General features: G+C 42.4%; 1 protein-coding gene across 1 annotated transcript in view; it reads left to right on the top strand.

Annotated features, from left to right (window-relative positions):
- The first annotated feature begins 1,897 nt into the window (after window positions 1–1,897).
- Ak9 (adenylate kinase 9) overlaps window positions 1,898–19,873 on the top strand; it is a 136,048-nt gene continuing 118,072 nt past the window's right edge. The window contains exons 1-6 of the mRNA XM_052164535.1: window positions 1,898–2,014; window positions 3,486–3,549; window positions 5,899–5,951; window positions 6,050–6,146; window positions 8,327–8,439; window positions 11,003–11,188. Coding sequence (XP_052020495.1) covers window positions 1,898–2,014; window positions 3,486–3,549; window positions 5,899–5,951; window positions 6,050–6,146; window positions 8,327–8,439; window positions 11,003–11,188 — 630 coding nt within the window. The remainder of the gene's footprint in view (window positions 2,015–3,485; window positions 3,550–5,898; window positions 5,952–6,049; window positions 6,147–8,326; window positions 8,440–11,002; window positions 11,189–19,873) is intronic.

A 19,873-nucleotide genomic window follows, 5' to 3' on the forward strand; every position in this document is an offset into this window, starting at 1 on the left:
GAGAAATGCTGGTCCAGGGGAGAGAGCCGAGGACTTGTTGATCATGGGATGTGATGCCTACGACAAGACCTTTAAATTTTTTCAAATCCAGTCTGTAAAGTTTGCCTTTTCAAACTGATGTTAGAACTTATTTCTTTTGTGTGTATGTTTTGTTTTGTTTTGTTTTGTTTTTTCGAGACAGGGTTTCTCTGTGTAGCCCTGGCTGTTCTGGAACTCACTCTGTAGACCAGGCTGGCTTCGAACTCAGAAATCCACCTGCCTCTGCCTCCTCCCAAGTGCTGGGATTACAGGCGTGCGCCACCACCGCCCACCTTTAGAACTTATTTCCAACGTTTTATCTTATTTTATTTTTGTTGGTTATATCTTCACATTTTCTCTTATTTCGTCTTTTTTAAAATTTACTTTACTAGTACTAATTAGTAATACTAGCATGAATTTAACATTCTATAATTTCCATTTTAATTTTTATGGATGCCTGGATGTATTAAAATATATTATTAAATGTATTAAAATATATTGGGGGCTGGAGAGATGGCTCAGCGGTTAAGAGTACCAACTGCTCTTCCAAAGGTCCTGAGTTCAGATCCCAGCAACCACATGGTGGCTCAAAACCATCCATAACAAGATCTGACTCCCTCTTCTGGAGTGTCTGAAGACAGCTACAGTGTACTTACATACAATAAATAAAATCTTTAATATATATAAATATATATATTGTTGGGATTTTTTTAGTTTTCAAGAATTGGGCTTGAATACATTCATACTTATTTCATCGTAGTCAAGAAAAAATGGTTTATGTTATTTTTATTATTTACATAATAGATTCATTGTATGAATATTTTCATACATTGTAAATATTTTATTGGTTCAAATATATAAGCAACTTACAAGTGCTTGAAAATAAGATGTGGTCTTTGTACAAATCCAAAAACTTACAGTCCCAATTTATTTCTGATTCCTTCCAACAAAAGCAGCTATTAAAAATCTGCTGTTATAAACAAGATGTTTAAAGTGGGAGAAGGCTGTGCCTAGAAATCTACTTAACAGCTCAAACTAGCAAAAGCAAGGATCTGCCTTATAGAAATTTAAAAGTATTGCAACGTGTGTGTGTGTGTGTGTGTGTGTGTGTGTGTGTGTGTGTGTATGTGTGTATGTGTAGATGTGGGTGTGTATGTTTGTGTGTGTGTGTAGATGTGTGTATGTGTTTGTGTGTGTGTATATGTGTATATGTGTAGATGTGGGTGTGTGTGTTTGTGTGTGTATGTGTGTGTATATGTGTATAGGTGCAGATGTGTGTGTTTGTGTGTGTATATGTGTGTATATGCAGATGTGTGTGTTTGTGTGTGTGTATGTGTGTGTGTATATATGTGTGTATGTGTAGATGTGGGTGTGTGTGTTTGTGTGTGCATATGTGTGTGTTTATGTGTGTGTATATGTGTGTATGTGCAGATGTGTGTGTTTGTGTATGTGTGTGTGTGTTTGTGTGTGTGTATATGTGTGTATGTGTAGATGTGTATGTTTGTGTGTGTGTGTGCATGCATGTGTGTTTGTGTGTGTGTGCGCGCACGCGCGCGCGCGTGTGTGTGTGTGTGTGTGTGTGTGTGTGTGTGTGTGTATGTGTAGATGTGGGTGTGGGTGTGTTTGTGTATGTGTATGTGTGTGTGTATATGTATGTGTGTGTGTGTGTGTGTGTGTGTGTGTATACATTTTTATATTTGGTCTTTTGAACATGTTGACTTTTCTTTCTACGAGCTTTGGTTACATGCTGTTTCTCTCAAGCATTTGATGGTACGAGACAGCTCTGGAGCTAAGTCAGCTCATGGACTTCTTCCCACATTTCTGCTCCCACACTGTAAGCCCTTCAGCTTTGCCTGTTTTTCTATTGTAGCTTTGAATTATGACTTCTGAAGACAAGACAGAAGAGCATCCATTTGCAGACATCTTCAACGAAGATGAAACTGACAGGAACTGTTTACTGTCCAAACCGGCTTGCTTTGTTATCTTCGGAAAACCTGTAAGTTATCTCTCCTAACATTTGATTTTTTGTTTGTTTGTTTGTTTTCAAAATCTCCATCTTATATTAGCATACAAGACTGGAATCCACAGTGTGTTCCCTTTTTTAGTGTCTGATAGATTTTCATAATATTACTTCAACTCTGATATAATACTGGTTTTGAGTTCACAACTGTCTCTCTTCTTAGGCTGTGCACTAGCAAAGGAACCTCAGCTGTATTAACGTAAGCTGAATTAACTTATTGAAACTCTGTACCATGTGACTGTTGCTGGTTTGAGATCGAAGGTTATTTCAGATTTTATTTGGATGTAAGGTTTACTTAGAAACTTGTCATGAGGCTCTCTGGATGAATAAACAGGGTCATTTTACCTCCAGAAGTTGCTGGGCACGGGGCCAAAGCGGAAGGAGCTGTTGTAAGGTTGTTGGCTTCTAGGCAGCTGTAGGAAGGACCCCCGTGTGACTTCTGCTTTCAGTCACAGAACTCCTCTGGAGTTAGAGGACAGAGCTGTTCAGTTAGGGAAACTTCCAGAACAGCAGGAGCTAATAGATATCCCATCTTTAGCTTCATTTCTGATTGGAACCATAGGACAGGCACTAAGAAATATTTCCAACAATTTTCATTAAGCGTATAAAACATCAACACTGATGTCATCCTGCTGCAAATATCACTTCACGGGAAGAGCCTCTTAGCTTTGAAATGCGATGCTCTTCAAAGGCCTCAGTTACACGATCTTACTTGTAACTTACCTGCTCTTGAACTTTGCTGAATGAGCTGTGGCTGCTCTCACAGCAGCTTAGGAGGCTGAGGCAGGAGGGTCACAGCCTTAAAGCCTGCTCTGGCTGCTGAGTGAGTTCAAGGCCAACCGGGAAAGCTTACTGAGCCTGCATCTCAGAATAAGGACCAAGTGCAGGCCCATGATATTGCTCAATGGAAGATTCCCATCTACAAAGGCACAATATGTCAAACCCCAGTACCGCAAAAAGAGGAAGAAAGAAAGAAAATTATTAAACAGAAGTCACCAAAATTTCCATTTGCTTCTAGAAAGAAAATCAAATGGCAAACATCTCAATATATTTTATAATGGTTTATAATTAAGATTATACATTTTTGCAATATCCTGATGGCATAGCTTCCTAATTTCAGGTGTAGTTTCCTAGTGTCCTTAAATGATAGCATACATACTTTAAGAGTTCAGGATGTGTAGAATATATAAGAATTAGTGGAGAAGGTTTTCAGAGGGGAAACAAGAAAAGGGGATAACATTTGAAATGTAAATAAAGAAAATATCTAATTAAAAATGTAAAAAAAATTAGTGGAGAAAATGAACTTCTAAATATATAGGGATCCCTTCATTTTATAGGTAGATATTTATGTAATACTAACCATCAATGGAATTCCTTAAGTTGGTGCCTCTGCTTAACCATGAAATGAACATTTTGTTGTATTTTAAATAGCATTTCTCTTTTAAAGGGGGCTGGGAAGACAACATTAGCCCGTAACATAGCACAGGCATGGAAATGTATTCGTGTTGAAGGTAAAGTTGATTTTTTTCCTCAATACTTTAGTATGAATAATTTCAAAGGCTCATATAAAATAGAACTGCATGATAAACACCCACCTGAGATTCCATAATCTGTATTCCGTTATGTCTCTTTCTTCACTCCTCTGTCCACCTAATAAATACTAACGTTCCAATAGCAGCAACCTGGCCATGTTTGTTAAATGTGTTTGGTTCTGCCTTGCCTCTAACCTTCTATTTCTGTCAGAGCTGTTTATATGTGTGTGTGTGAGAGAGAGCATCTTCTTAAAGAAGGAAAAGGAAAGAGAAGGAACTGAAGCTTTTCTTCAGAGCATTTCCCAGGACTTTATTACTTTTATTAGAAAAAAGTGTATTTTTTAACTTATAGATTTCCTTACATTTTCTGCAACATGTAAGACAGCAGACTGATATGAGTGTGTGCATACACACACAGACACACACACCACACAGACATATGCACACACACACAGACACACAGACATACACAGACACACACACACACACACACACACACACACACACGTCCAATCAGAAGCTACTTACTTCCTAATAAAAAAGTAAAGAACAGGTAAATAGGAAACTCATTGAGGAAGGCAGTGAGGAGATGACTCAGTCAGTAGAGTGCTTGTCACACAAGCACACAAGTGTGGGGACCTGAGTTCCATCCCCAGCATCCATGCACACAACAAGCCAGGTATAATGGCACATGCTTATGATCCTGTGCTGTGTAGGCTGAGGCAGGAGGATCCCTAGAGCTCACTGGCCACCCAGCCTCACCTGATTGGCTGGAGAGCCCTAGACCCCGCCTACAAGGTGGATAGATCCTGAGGAATCTGACCTGAGACCGATCTATAGCTTCCACATGCTCACACAAACACATGTGTGCACACATACTTACACACACAGTGCACACACATACACACAGCATGCACACACATACATACACAACACTCATAAAAGTGGAACCAAATCTGAGCAATATAAGAAGAGAAAGGAAAAGAAAAAGAAAAGAAAAAAAATAACCTCATGTCATTAAAAATAATTGACATTAACTCATATTTTCCTAACAAGTTGGTGACACTAACCTCACTGAAAACTGTAGTCATTGTTGGTAAGGACGTTATGAAATGGGCGTTCTGCATTCCATCAGTGTAACTGAGATGCCACAGGTTGTGTGTGTGTGTGTGTGTGTGTGTGTGTGTAGAACAGTCTGTAACTCAGAGGACACTCACCTAGAACTCTGAAATGTTCCCCCTTTTAAGAAAAGATTGATTTCTCTTTCACGTGTACGGGTGCTCCACCTGATGGGAGAGAGGTCAGTAGGACGGTGGGATCCTGACTCTATCCATAAGACTTCCTAAACATAGACTTTTTAATTAAAAACAAATGAAACAAAAACCGTCTGGAGAGGGAGCCCAGAGAGGTTAGAGGGAAGGCAGAACCAATCACATTTAATAAACATGGCCGCGTTGATGCTATTGGAGCGTTAGTATTCATCAGTGAAGAAGGAGACATAACAGAGTGTGTGCACCACTTGTGTGCCCCAGCCTGAGGAAGCCAGAAGAGGGCTGGGATCCTCGGGAACCGGAGTTACAGACGGCTCTCAGCCACCATGAGGGTCCTCTACAAAAGCAGCCACTGAGCCGCCTCTACAGCTTTTTCTTTTTTTAAGTTTATGTTTAGGAAGTCCTAAAGGATGGAAGCCCACCGTTCCACTGGGCTCTCCCACCAGAGAACGGCGCATTTCCTGAAATTCTCAGGGTTCCTTTTTTATTACTAAAACTTGTTCATCTAAGTATATGAGTCCTCTGACACACACATACACTTCTGCCTGCCCAAGCAGGAACAAATCAAATAGGCACCTTTGAGCCACTGTGTGGTCGCTGGGAGGTGAACCCAGGACCTCTTGAAGAGCTAAGCCATCTCTCCAGCCCTCTGGAAGCAGGGTTCTTCCTTCGACTAGGACATAAAAGGATAATACTGCCGTATACTTTAGTGTGTGGTGAGGCAGTGTCCAGCTGTCACCACCACCACCTTTTGTCCTTCTGTCTACTGCTTCCCACAGATCACTCTCAGGGCACGGTGGCGTCCATGGAGTAACCCCACTAAGGTTGCTGAGTTGGGGGTGGTCAATGCAAGCTCTCTGCAGAATAGTCCATCGCCTGCTTTGTCCAACCTTAAACGATGTAACATGCATAAATATGCTTTGTAAATTCTTAGGTGACACCCTCACCCCCACCCCTACATTAATCTTTACTATCAGTTACCAAACATTCAGAAAATGTTTCTTGCTGCTGTAGTCCAAGTATCGGCTTGCACTCATATCTTAAACTCACGTTTTAGCTTTATCCGTCTTGGAAGAGCACGTTGCCACTGAGAACGAGACCGGAGCTATGGTGAGCAAATCCTGCATTTCAAAAGTACTACAATAACCCCAAAATCGTGAACCCCGGATGATAGTGATGATAACGCATAACGTCTGTGCTTGTTCTAGCTGCAGTCACTGCTGGTGAGTGGGCACAGTGTCCCAGACGAGCTGGTCACCAAGCTGATCCTAGAGAAGATCAAGTCTCCGGAAGTTGCTCACTTCGGTATGTGTGCGAGCGCGCATGCGTGACTTCCTCTTTTGGTTTTAGTCTTTCGGTTTTAATCTTCTAACGTCCACAGTTACTTTTACAAACACACCCAGTGTTGTTTAGTGCTCTACTGTCACCCTCCCTGTGCGGTAAGCAGGCAGTCTCTGTGAAGCAAAGGCTTCCCTCTGAGGCTACACATTACCAGAGCTACTCCTGATTACCCAGCCTGCTCTCTGGTGACACGCCCAAAAAGTCTCTCCCTGCACAATTCTTCAAACAAGGCAACAGAAGCCAGGGCAACTAAGAAAAAAAGACCAACAACACTCTGAGATATTTGTAAAAAAAAAAAAAAAAAAAAAAAAAAAAAAAGGAGGGAAGAGGCGTTAACATGCCCTTGGGAGAAAGACATCCCCTGAAATAGATTTGTTGAATGAAAGAAGGAAGATTCCCAAAAAGAGTTAAGGGAAAACTGTAAATGCCGAGACTCTGCTAACAGGGTTGCGGAAGCGGCTGGGTGGTAGAGCACTTGCCTAGCTTATTCAAAGCCCTAGGTTCAGTTCTCAGGACTAAAATCTAAAAGGCCACGTCAGAATATGGAGACTAAAATAAAATATGGTACAGTTAAAAAAAAACTGTATGAAAGCAAATACAGCACCAGATAGTATCATTTGTCCTTGAAGTAGCTAGCTCACTGTATATACTATATATATATATGATATATATATATCATATATATATATGCTAAATTCTAAAGGCTGAAGCATAGTTTGCAATTATTCCTCAAAGCGGGAGGAGGATAAAAATAGCAGAGAAATAGATTGACGTCTATGGTGATTTGAACAGGTCTGGCCCCCATAGGGAGTGGCGCTATTAGGAGGCGTGGCCTTGTTCCAGGAAGTGTGTCACCACGGGGGCGGGCTTTGAGGTCTCCTATCCTTGAGCATCTCCACACTGCTTAGCGTGGCTGCTTTCAGAGAACCACGATGTAGAGCTCTCCGCTCCTCCAGCACCACGTTTGCCTGATGCCGCTCTGTTGCCCACCATGACGATAACATACGAACCGTCTGAACTCTAAGCCAGCCCCAATAAAACGTTTTCCCATGTAAGAGTTACCATGGTCACGGTGTCTCTTCACAGCAACAAAACCCTAACTAAGACAAAGGCCTTAACTTTCTAGCTGAGGAACTGAGATTTATTTCATTAATAAGAGAAATGTTTCTTGGGCAATCAAGTGACATCATTTTAAAATGTATTAAGGAAGTCACTGTGGCAGCGCTACCCAAGGGACATTTAATGAGAAGATGTAGGCTTCTGGGCGGGGTGCGAGGCAGTAGATGGTCTAATCCCAGATCTTACTGGATTCCAGCCATTACACTCTACCTGGGTGTCTCGTGGCTCTCTGTAATTTTCATAGAGCGCATATGCATGTGTTCTACTCTGTCATTTGGTCCTAAGGATGGAAATAATAGGTCACATAAAAGGTTATAGGACTGTTTCTAACCTGAGTTAAAAGAAATACTAGCATGCAGTTTCTTTCCATAACTGACTCATCTAAAATAAACTTAAGAGTTTTAAAGAATCTGGAGCACGTATTGTTTTGTGTAGTGAGGAGCACACATGCGCTGTGGCGTACATAAGGAGCTCAGAGGCAAACCTGAGGGAGCTGCTTCTCTCCCTTTAGTAAAGGAAACCTGGGGAATTGAACTCATGTCATTGGTCTTGTGACCAATACCCTTATACCCACTGAGCCATCGTCCCAGACTTAGAATTTTGTTGTTGTTGTTGTTTTGTTTTGTTTTGTGTTTTCAAGACAGGGTTTCTCTGTATAGCCCTGGCTGTCCTGGAACTCACTCTGTAGACCAGGCTGGCCTCGAACTCAGAAATCCGCCTGCCTCTGCCTCCCAAGTGCTGGGATTACAGGTGTGCGCCACCACCGCCCGGCTCAGACTTAGAATTTTTAAAGACATTTCTTCTTAACTTGAGGATATTTTTTATCAGAAAATATTTTTTCATAGCTACTCCTCATGTAGTAACAGCTATTAACTAATTAATTTAGAATCTGTGACATCACTTTGTGAATCACACGTACTCGTTAGTAGCTAACGTACTTTATAAAGTATTTTGTAAAATAACTATAATAAAGCCGTGCCCTAACCTGGTAATAATATTACAAATTACTAACTTATATTTTACAGGCTACATCATCACTGAAATGCCATCACTCTCACAAGATAGCATGACTTCTCTGAAGCAAATAGAATTTGTTAAGAATTTAGAATTGCAACCCGATATCATAATCAATATTAAGGTAAAGATATTAATTGCTTCCTGGGACAGCAAATCTTTGTTTTTCAGAGAATTTAAGTTCAAGGAATGCTCTCAGGCTTAAAATATCTATATTTGTTTTATTTTTTACTAGTGTTCCTGGGGGGCATATGCATGTGGGTGCAGACATGGAGGTGTTGGGGTTCAAGAGTCGCCTCACAAGCCGCAGGAACCCCAATCCCAGTCAGACAGGGATAACTTATTGAGCATCCACCCCAAGACTGGTCAACCAGGGCCGTGGTCCAGACTTGGGACCTGAACCATAACGACAAGTTAAGATCCTGCAGGGGTTTTAGGCCCCAAATCCACAAACATCTGTGCCAAGTTATTTCACCAATCAGGACTTAGGGATAGGGGACTTCCTTAGGAACATGTCTTTGTTGTACACTTATCCTGCTCCCATTGGTTGCAATCTTCAACTGCGGCAGGGGACTTCCCTTGTCTAACACTCATGTCATAATTATCTATCAGGATGGGACTTTTTTGCCTAATGTTCATGTCTTAACTTGCCAACCAGGATGTCAGTTACCCATGTGCATGTCAGTTCCCAGGGAGGTCTTAGGAACTCAACCTGTCTTGACCACTACTCAAAGTCTTATTCCAAATAGTTTCTTATATTGGTGCAGGTCTCTCTTATGTTGGGGTCCATCCCAGGGGCAGTTTATACCATAAAAGTTTATACATAGGTGCAGGAAGTGCTGCTGGGTGGTTGGTTTAGGTCCAAGGTTGTTGTGGAAAACTATACATTACAGATCTACTGACTGCTATCGTGACAAAGGCAAAGAATAAAACAGAAGATGCAATTAATCTCAGCATTCGAAAGATTCCTGTCCCTAACTTGGCACAGATGTTTGTAGGTTTGGGGCCTGAAAACCCTGTACGATCTTACTCAGGGTCCTAGTAATGGCAGAAACATATGAGAACGTTTTCTTATAATGGCAGGCTAGCCAGATAACTGTTACCTAGGCCTTACTATTCCATCTATCCCTAATCTTTTATCTAGCTTCTAACATGAAGAAGGCCAGGAGAGGGCGCCAACACCTTCCCCCAGTACTGGAGCTCCAGGCAACTGTGAGCCCCCTGATATGATTGCTGAGATTTGAACTTAGACCCTCTGCGGGAGCACTACATGCCCTTAAGCACCAAGTCACGTCTCTAGCCCGCATTTTTTTATGCTTGCTGAGTAGTTTTGGAAATAGTGATGTATGCATCACACTTCTGTGCTTCTGCTCTTAAAGTGTCATCCACTGGAAACACTGTCTTACCCCACCACCAGACTTAATCATAACTAACAGACTGGTAACTTAATCATAAATCCCTCATGTCTCCTCCCCCGTGGCTCCTCCCCCGTGGCCCCTCCCCCGTGGCCCCTCCCCACACAGCCTTACCTCACCACTTCTGTAGGAGCCCCCTCCCGTTTCTCTCTTCTGTTGAATCACGCACCTCTCTCTATTACAGTTGTCCATTCCCCTTTCAAACTCCTATGAGGGCATAAACCACAGCTGCCGCCCCAGCACCACTCTGTACACCGCATGGTACCGTATAGTTTTCAGGCCCTATATCTGAACTTCATGAAATGCTTTGTCCATAAAGTGATAATGAATATGGTAAATATTTATCAATATTTTGGTAGGAGATACATGGATTTCGCCCTTATTTTACTTCCTTCTTAGCCTCGCTAAGCTAAAATAATAAAATCTCCCTGAAGCTTGGCAGATTAAACTGGCTTTCTGTTCTTTTTTTTTTTTATTCCCTTCACTGTTCTGCTAACCATCTTTCTTCTACTTAAAATGTCTGACAATCACATATGCATGAATTTTAGACAAAACTTGATCTGGGAGGCAAATCATGTACTGAAATTTGCCATGTACTGGATTGGACTTGGATACAAAATACCATCACAGTATTGCATTTGCTCAAATTTAAAGAAAGAGCTTAAATTTATCTAGTGGATAAGACGAAACAGGATATAAAAATGTATTCAAAAAAATTCAAAGTCAGGCGAAGCCAAAGTTTATTCAAAGAGGAGTGAAGCCGGAAGTGCTAGAGAAATGCTTAGAAAAGAGATAGAGGGGCAGGAGAGACGGCTGGGGGGGGGGGGGCGTTTAAGAGCAGCAGCTGTTGTTCTAGAGGTCCTGGGTTCAATTCCCAGCACCCATATGGTAGCTCACAACCTCTGTAACTCTAGTTACAGGGAATCTGATGCCCTCTTCTGGCCTTCATGGGTAATCAGGCACATATGTGGAGCACAGACATGTGGGCAGGCGAAACACCCATGCACAAATAACAAATAATAATAAATATTTTTTTAAAATAAACAAAGAGAAATTACACTTTTCTGAGCAATTTAGAAAAATGGACAGACTCACAACGCTTCGTGTGGGAGGTTCCACAAGAGACTACGCGGTAGGGTGAGAGTTCTGAGAAGAAAAGCACATTATCTGATGAAAGGCACAATTATTCTGCCTACCTCTCTAGCGTGGCTTAATGTGAGCCTGCCTTCCTAGGGAATCAAATGTCTTACATGATTTAATAATGTTCCCTAGTGCAGTGACTACGACTTGTGCCAAAGAATTTCTGGGCAGCGGCAGCACAGTACTACCGGCTATGTGTACACCAGAGAGCAGTGGGACCCGGAAATCATTGAGAGTCGCAGGAGAAAGAAGAGGGACGTCCCCAAGGAAGGAAAATCTGAAGAGGAAGAAGAGGAAGAGGAACAAGAAGAGGAGGAGGTAATGGCCGGGTGTGGCCGTCGTCACGTGACACCTTTAAATGCTAATCACGTGATAGCAGGGAAAGCAGGTGCCAGAGAAAATGAGGGTTCTTTACGTTTCTGTGGCCTGGAGGAAATAGCTAAAGATGACTGTGTTTTCAGAACTGTTCGAATTTTAAAATGTGTTCATTACAGTTAGTATAATTAATTACAAAGAACATTGGGTTTGCCTTGACGTTTTTCACATGCGCACACGATGTCCTCTGACCACGCCCCCCATGCCCTCACCAACCCCTCCCACTGGTCTCTGTCCCTCCTAATGGTTGCCCTTCTATTTCGTGGCTGATTTTTTTCTTTTATTTTTTTTTATTCGATATATTTTTTATTTACATTTCAAATGATTTCCCCTTTTCTAGACTCCCACTCCCCGAAAGTCCCATCAGCCCCCTTCCCTTCCCCTGTTTTCCCACCCAACCCTTCCCACTTCCCTGTTCTGATTTTGTTCTATACTGCTTCACTGAGTCTTTCCAGAACCAGGGGCCACTCCTCTGTTCTTCTTGTACCTCATTTGATGTGTGGATTACGTTTTGGGTATTCCAGGTTTCTAGGTTAATATCCACTTACTAGTGAGTGCATACCATGATTCATCTTTTGAGTCAGGGTTACCTCACTTAGTATGATGTTCTCCAGCTCCATCCATTTGCCTAAGAATTTCATGAATTCATTGTTTCTAATGGCTGAATAGTACTCCATTGTGTAGATATACCACATTTTTTGCATCCACTCTTCTGTTGAGGTATACCTGGGTTCTTTCCAGCTTCTGGCAATTATAAATAGGGCTGCTATGAACATAGTAGAGCATGTATCCTTATTAGATGCTGGGGAATCCTCTGGGTATATGCCCAGGAGTGGTATAGCAGGATCTTTCGGAAGTGACATGCCCAGTTTTCGGAGGAACCGCCAGACTGATTTCCAGAGTGGTTGTACCAATTTGCAACCCCACCAGCAGTGGAGGAGTGTTCCTCTTTCTCCACATCCTCATCAACACCTGCTGTCTCCTGAATTTTTAATCTTAGCCATTCTGACTGGTGTAAGGTGAAATCTCAGGGTTGTTTTGATTTGCATTTCCCTAATGACTAATGAAGTTGAGCATTTTTTAAGATGCTTCTCCGCCATTTCACCAGTTCTTCAGGTGAAAATTCTTTAACTCTATACTCCATTTTTTAATAGCGTTATTTGGTTTTCTGGAGTCTAACTTTTTGAGTTCTTTATATATATTGGATATTAGCCCTCTATCTGATGTAGGGTTGGTGAAGATCTTTTCCCAATTTGTTGGTTGCTGATTTGTCCTTTTGATGGTGTCCTTTGCCTTACAGAAACTTTGTAATTTTATGAGGTCCCATTTGTCAATTCTTGATCTTAGAGCATACACTATTGGTGATCTATTTAGAAACTTTCCCCCTGTACCGATGTCCTCAAGGGTCTTCCCCAGTTTCTTTTCTATTAGCTTCAGAATGTCTGGCTTTATGTGGAGATTCTTGATCCATTTGTGCTAGGAGACAAGGATGGATCAATTCCCATTCTTCTGCATGCTGACCTCCAGTTGAACCAGCACCGTTTGTTGAAAAGGCTATCTTTTTTCCATTGGATGTTTTCAGCCCCTTTGTCGAGGATCAAGTGGCCATAGGTGTGTGGGTTCATTTCTGGATCTTCAATCCTGTTCCACTGATCCGCCTGCCTGTCACTGTACCAATACCATGCAGTTTTTAACACTATTGCTCTGTAGTATTGCTTGAGGTCAGGGATACTGATATCCCAGAATTTCTTTTATTCTGGAGAATAGTTTTAGCTCTCCTGGGTTTTTTGTTATTCCAGATGATTTTGAGGATTGCTCTTTCTAACTCTGTGAAGAATTGAGTTGGGATTTTGATGGGTATTGCATTGAATCTGTATATTGCTTTTGGCAAAATGGCCATTTTAACTGTATTAATCCTGCCGATCCATGAGCATGGGAGGTTTTTCCATTTTTTGAGGTCTTCTTCCATTTCCTTCTTCATAGTCTTGAAGTTCTTGTAATACAGATCTTTCACTTGTTTGGTCAGAGTCACCCCAAGGTACTTTATACTGTTTGTGGCTATTGTGAAGGGTGTCATTTCCCTAATTTCTTTCTCAGCCTGCTTATCCTTTGAGTATAGGAAGGCTACTGATTTGCTTGAGTTGATTTTACAACCTGCCACTTTGCTGAAGTTGTTTATCAGCTGTAGGAGTTCTCTAGTGGAGTTTTTTGGGTCACTTAGGTAGACTATCATATCGTCTGCAAATAATGATAGTTTGACTTCTTCCTTTCCAATTTGTATCCCTTTGACCTCCTTATGTTGTCTGATTGTCTGAGCTAGTACCTCAAGTACAATATTGAAAAGATAAGGAGAAAGGGGGCAGCCCTGTCTAGTCTCTGATTTTAGTGGGATTGCTTCAAGTTTCTCTCCCTTTAGTTTGATGCTGGCTACCGGTTTGCTGTATATTGCTTTTACTATGTTTAGGTATGGGCCTTGAATTCCTGTTCTTTCCAACACTTTAAGCATGAAAGGATGCTGAATTTTGTCAAATGCTTTTTCAGCATCCAATGAAATGACCATGTGGTTTTTTTCTTTGAGTTTGTTTATGTAGTGGATTGCATTGATGGATTTCCTTATATTGAACCAACCCTGCATCCCTGGGATAAAGCCTACTCGATCATGGTGGATGATCATTTTGATGTGTTCTTGGATTCGGTTGGCAAGAATTTTATTGAGTATTTTTGCATTGATGTTCATAAGGGAAATTGGTCTGAAGTTCACTTTCTTTGTTGGATCTTTCTGTGGTTTTGGTATCAGCGTAATTGTGGCTTCGTAGAAGGAATTGGATAGTGTTCCTTCTGTTTCTATTTTGTGGAATAGTTTGAAGAGTATTGGTGTTAGGTCTTCTTTGAAGGTCTGATAGAATTCTGCACTGAAACCATCTGGTCCTGTGCTTTTTTTGGTTAGAAGACTTTCTATGACCCTTTTTATTTCTTTAGGGGTTATGGGACTGTTTAGATGATTTATTTGGTCCTGATTTAATTTTGGTATTTGGTATCTGTCAAGGAAATTGTCCATTTCCTCCAGATTCTCCAGTTGTGTTGAGTATAGGCTTTTGTAGTAGGATCTGATGATTTTTTGGATTTCCTCAGTTTCTGTTGTTATATCCCCCTTTTCATTTCTAATTTTGTTAATTTGGATACTTTCTCTGTGCCCTTTGGTCAGTCTGGCTAAGGGTTTATCTATCTTGTTGATTTTCTCAAAGAACCAGCTCCTGGATTCGTTGATTCTTTGTATGGTTCTCTTTGTTTCCACTTGATTGATTTCAGTCCTGAGTTTGATCATTTCCTGTCTTCTACTCCTCCTGGGGGAATTGGCTTCTTTTTGTTCCACGGCTTTCAGGTGTGTCATTAAGCTGCTTGTGTATGCTCTCTCCATTTTCTTTTTGGAGGCACTCAGGGCTATGAGTTTTCCTCTTAGCACTGCTTTCATTGTGTCCCAAAGATTTGGGTATGTTGTGCCTTCATTTTCATTAAATTCTAAAAAAGTCTCTAATTTCTTTCTTTCTTTCTTCTTTGGCCAAGGTGTCATTGAGTAGAGCATTGTTCAGCCTCCATGTGTATGTGAGCTTTCTGTTGTTTTTGTTGCTATTGAAAACCACTCTTACACCATAGTGATCTGATAGGAGGCATGGGATTAGTTCGATCTTCTTATATTTGTTGAGGTCTGTCTTGTGACCAATTATATGGTCGATTTTGGAGAAGGTACCATGAGGTGCTGAGAAAAAGGTATATTCTTTTGCTTTAGGGTGAAATGTTCTATAAATATCAGTCAAATCCAATTGGTCCAAAGCTAGTTAGTTTACTGTGTCCTTGTTTAGTTTCTGTTTTCCTGATTGGTCCATTGAGGAGAGTGGAGTGTTGAAGTCACCCACAATTATTGCGTTAGGTGCAGTGTGTGCTTTGAGCTTTAATAAAGTTTCTTTTACGAATGAGGGTGCCCTTGCATTTGGCACATAGATGTTCAGATTTGAGAGTTCTTCTTGGTGGATTTTTCCTTTGACCAGCAAGAAGTGTCCCTCAGTGTCTCTTTTGATGACTTTAGGTTGAAAGTCAATTTTATCTGATATTAGAATGGCTACTCCCGCTGTTTCCCGAGACCATTGGCTTGTAAATTTGTCTTCCAGCCTTTTACTCTAAGGTAGTTTTTATCTTTGCCATTTAGGTGTGTGTCCTGTATGCAGCAAAATGTAGGGTCCTGTTTCCTTATCCAGTCTGTTAGTCTATGTCTTTTTATTGGGGAATTGAGTCCATTGACGTTAAGAGATATTAAGGAATAGTGATTATTACTTCCTGTCATTTTTGATGTTATTTTTATATTTGAGCGGTTATCTTCTTTTGGGTTTGATGAAGGAAGGTAACTATCTTGCTTTTTCCAGGGTGTAGTTTCCCTCCTTGTATTGGAGTTTTCCTCCTATTATTCTTTGCAGAGCTGGGTTTGTGGAAAGATATTGTGTAAATTTGGTTTTGTCATGGAATATCTTGGTTTCTCCATCTATGGTGATTGAGAGTTTTGCTGGGTATAGTAGTCTTGGCTGACATTTGTGTTCTCTTAGAGTCTGCATGAGATCTGCCCAGCATCTCCTAGTTTTCATGGTCTCTGGTGAGAAGTCTGGTGTGATTCTGATAGGTCTTCCTTTATATGTTACTTGACCTTTTTCTCTTACTGCCTTTAATGTTCTTTCTTTGTTTAGTGCATTTGGGGTTTTGATTATTATGTGGCAAGAGGTATTTCTGCTCAGGTCCAGTCTGTTTGGTGTTCTGTAGGCTTCTTATATATTCATAGGCACCTCTCTCTTTAAGTTGGGAAAATTTTCTTCCATAATTTTGTTGAAGATATTTGCTGGCCCTTTCAGTTGTAAATCTTCACTCTCATCTATACCTATAATCCTTAGGTTTGGTCTTCTCATTGTGTCCTGGATTTCCTGGATGTTCTGGGATACAAGCTTTTTGCATTTTGCATTTTCTTTGACTGTTGACTTTGTTTGTTTGTCAGTGGTTTCTATGGTATTTTCGGCATCTGAGATTCTTTCTTCCATCTCTTGTATTCTGTTGCTTATATTTGCATCTGTGGCCCCTGATTTCTTCTCAAGGTTTTCTATCTCCAAAGTTGTCTCCCTTTGTGATTTCTTAGTTGTTTCTACTTCTGTTTTTAGATCCAGGATGGTTTTGCTCTCAGTTCCATCATTTGTTTGTTTGTGTTTTCCTGTAATTTTTTAAGAGATTTTTGTGTTTCCTCTTTCATGACTTCTTCCTGTTGACTCAAGTTCTCCTGCATTTCTTCAAGTTTTTTTTTTTTTTTTTTTTTTTTTTTTTTGCATTTCTTCTTTATTGGCTTCTATCTCTTGAGCCTTATTCTTCTTTAAGTGATTTTTGTGTTTCCATTATACGGGTTTCTAGCTTATTCATGTTCCCCTGTATTTCTTTAAGAGATTTATGTCCTTTTTATGTTCTTCTAGCAGCATCATGACCAGTGATTTTAAATCCAAATCTTGTTTCTCTGGTGTGTTGGCATAACCAGGACTTGCTGATGTCGGAGAGTTTGGTTCAGATGCTGCCATATTACCTAGATTTCTGTTAGTAGCGTTCCTGCGTTTGCCCTTTGCCATCTTGTTCTCTGGAGTTAGTTGGTCTTGTCTCTGGGTGGTGTTTGAGCCTCCTGAGAGGCTCTGGGGCTATTTCTGCAACACTGGATGGCTGGGTTTCCCCAGTAGCAGATTGCTGATGTGCTGCCCTCCTCTTGGGTGCCCTTGCAGCCCTAGTGTGCTGTGCCCCAGATTGTGTCTGTGAACCAGATGGTTCCTGTTTGCTCCTTCAGGGAGTGCTGAGGCTGTATGCTCCTGGGACCTTTTCTGCATGTTGATCACTCTGCTGGGCAGCGGAACTCTCAACCGGGTTGGTGCACACAAGGCTAGCCTAGCTGCTCAGGCCCTGAGTCTAGGCAAAAGCCCGGGAGGCCAACGTCCCAGCAAAGTTCCCCTCGGGCTATGAGTGTTAACTGGTTCTGTCAGGTGGCCAGGATGACAGGTGTGCATGCTCCCTGAAAGTGCCGGAGAGTCTGCTGGGCTAACAACCTCCTGGGCGGGTTGACACACAGATGGCTCACCGAGCAGCCCAGATCTTGGGGTCAGTCCAGGGCCTGTCTGGGCCTAGACCCCTGCTAGGTTAGCCTCGGGCTATGCCTGTTAGCCAGCTTTGCCTGCTAGAGCTCTCTGGCATCCCGTAGGCAAAATGGTGGTGGTGTGTGCGCTGGGCCCGGGCAAACAACCTCCTGGCTGGGTTGGCACCCCGATGCGCCCCCCCCCCCCCCCGAACAGCCCGGGGCCTGGGTGCAGGCCAACGCCCATCGGGCTTAGACCCCCTCGGGTTATGTTTGCGTACCTCAGTCTGTCTGATCTCTCTGGAGTCTGAGAACCAAGATGGAGGAGAGTGTCTCGTGACTGGCGGGAGGCAGAGTTCTGAAGTGGCTTCTGTGCAGTGAAAGGCACCGTAAATCAGCCGCTGCTTGCAGCCCAGCTGGCCAGCGATGGTCAGTGGTCATGGGCGCAGGGCCTGCCTGGACCCTGTCACCTTGGTTCCACTGCTGATGGCCCTTCAGCTGGACCAGTCACTGCTGCCGCCGCCGCTGCTGCCACCCTGATTTTTTTTTAATCTAGATTCCACATATGTAAGAAAACATGCCTCCTTTTCCTTCCCAAGTATAGCTTATTTCACTTAGTATGATGATGAGCTCTGGTTTTTCTTGCAAATGATATAATTTCATTCCATGCACGTCTCTCACTGAAAAAGAGCAGGCTTCTAGGAGACAACAGCCAAACACAACAAGATAAAATATAAACAGAAACCACCATCATCATATCCAAGTGGTACAAGACAAGAAAACAGAAAAAATAGAAAGCCCCCGAGGAGGCACAAGAATCAGAGATCCACCTGCTTACACACGTTCGAGAATCCCATGGAAGTACTCCATTGTAAACCGTCGTGTGTACGCAGAGGCCCTGGTTGCAAGCCCATGTAGACCCTGGCTGCTGCTTCCGTTTCTCTGAGTTCATGTGAGCTTTGTTCAGAAGTTTAGAGGACCTTGTTCTCCTGATGCTGTCCTCCGACCCTTCAACAGGGTTCCCTGAAGGGGAGGGTTTGATAGAGATATTCCATTTAAAGCTGTGTGTTACAGGCTTCTCTCTCTCTCTCTCTCTCTGTCTCTCTCTGTCTCTCTCTCTCTCTCTCTCTCTCTGTCTCTCTCTGTCTCTCTCTGTGTCTCTCTGTCTCTGTCTCTCTCCCTCCTTCCCTCTCCTCTCTCTCTTTCTCTCTCCCTCTCTCTCTCCTTCTCTCTCTCTCCCTCTCCCTCCCCCCTCCCTCCTTCCTTCTCCCCTCTCTCTCCCTCCCTCCCTCATTCCCTCCTCCCTCTCCCCCTCCTCGTCTCCCTGTGTGTCTGTCTTTCTTTGTCTTTCTGTCTCTCTCTCCCTCCCTCCTGTCTCTCTCTGTATAATGTCTGGCTGTGGGTCTGTATGTGCTCCTATCTGCTGCAGGAGGAAGCCTCTCTGATGGTGACTGAATAAGGCTCTCATCTATGAGTATAGCAGAATATCATTAGGGGCCATTTTTATTTAAGACCAGTAGTGTTTGGTTTTACCCTAGATCTTTGGACTACGTAGACTCTGGTTCTTGATTACCTAAGCAGCGTCAACCTCCCCAAGCAGAGATGGGTTCCATCTCATGGAGTGGGCCTTAAGTCAACTCAGATCTGCGGGTTACTCCCACACGCTCTGTGCCACCACTGCCCTAGCATATGTAGGACAGATTGTAGATCAAGGATTGTGTTATTGGGTGTTTACATTTCTCTTCTGGTAGGCTGCTGGATTCCTCTCCGTTTCGTAGACACTAAAACATGGGGGTGAGGGGTCTGTGTAGGCATCTGCTCTACTTCTTCGTGTTCAATGAGTTCTGTGGGTGCTGTCTTCAGCAACAAGGCTCTGCTCTCAGTTTGTGGAGAACAACATATTGTCTTGGCAGCAGCCTGCATTGTTTGAGGATTTCTGTAAGACTCTTTGGCCAACAACTCAAATGGATGAAACTCAGCCCTGGCACTGGGAGCTTTGTCTGGAAGCTGGGAAATAGGGTTCTGCCTCCCTCATTCTATGGAGACCTCATTAGGATCAGCTTCCTGACGTCCCCACTGCACTGTTTCCATACCACCCCTCAGATGCTCTTCAGGTCTAGCTGTCTCTCCCCTCCTCCCCTCCCCCAATCCCATTTTCCCTCCCCCTTCCCACCTGCTCTTTCTGTTGCTCCCCCTGCCCCCATTCCATTCCACCGATAAAATCTATTCCCCCCGCCAGGAAGATTCATGTGTCCTTCCTGCCCCCTTCCTCTATGCCTAACCACTCTGGATCTACAGATTATAGCTTGGTTATCATTTATTTAATGGCTATTATACACATATAAGCAAATACATATCATATTTATCTTTCTGGGTGTCTTGGTTACTTCACTAGAATGGTTTTTGTCTAGTTCCATCTATTTGCCTACACATTTCATGACGTTATATTTTTTTTTTAAGAGTTGAGTATTGATCCTTCGTATAAGCAC

This window comes from Apodemus sylvaticus, chromosome 19 (genome assembly GCF_947179515.1).
Source record: "Apodemus sylvaticus chromosome 19, mApoSyl1.1, whole genome shotgun sequence".
Classification (NCBI taxonomy): Eukaryota; Metazoa; Chordata; class Mammalia; order Rodentia; family Muridae; genus Apodemus; species Apodemus sylvaticus.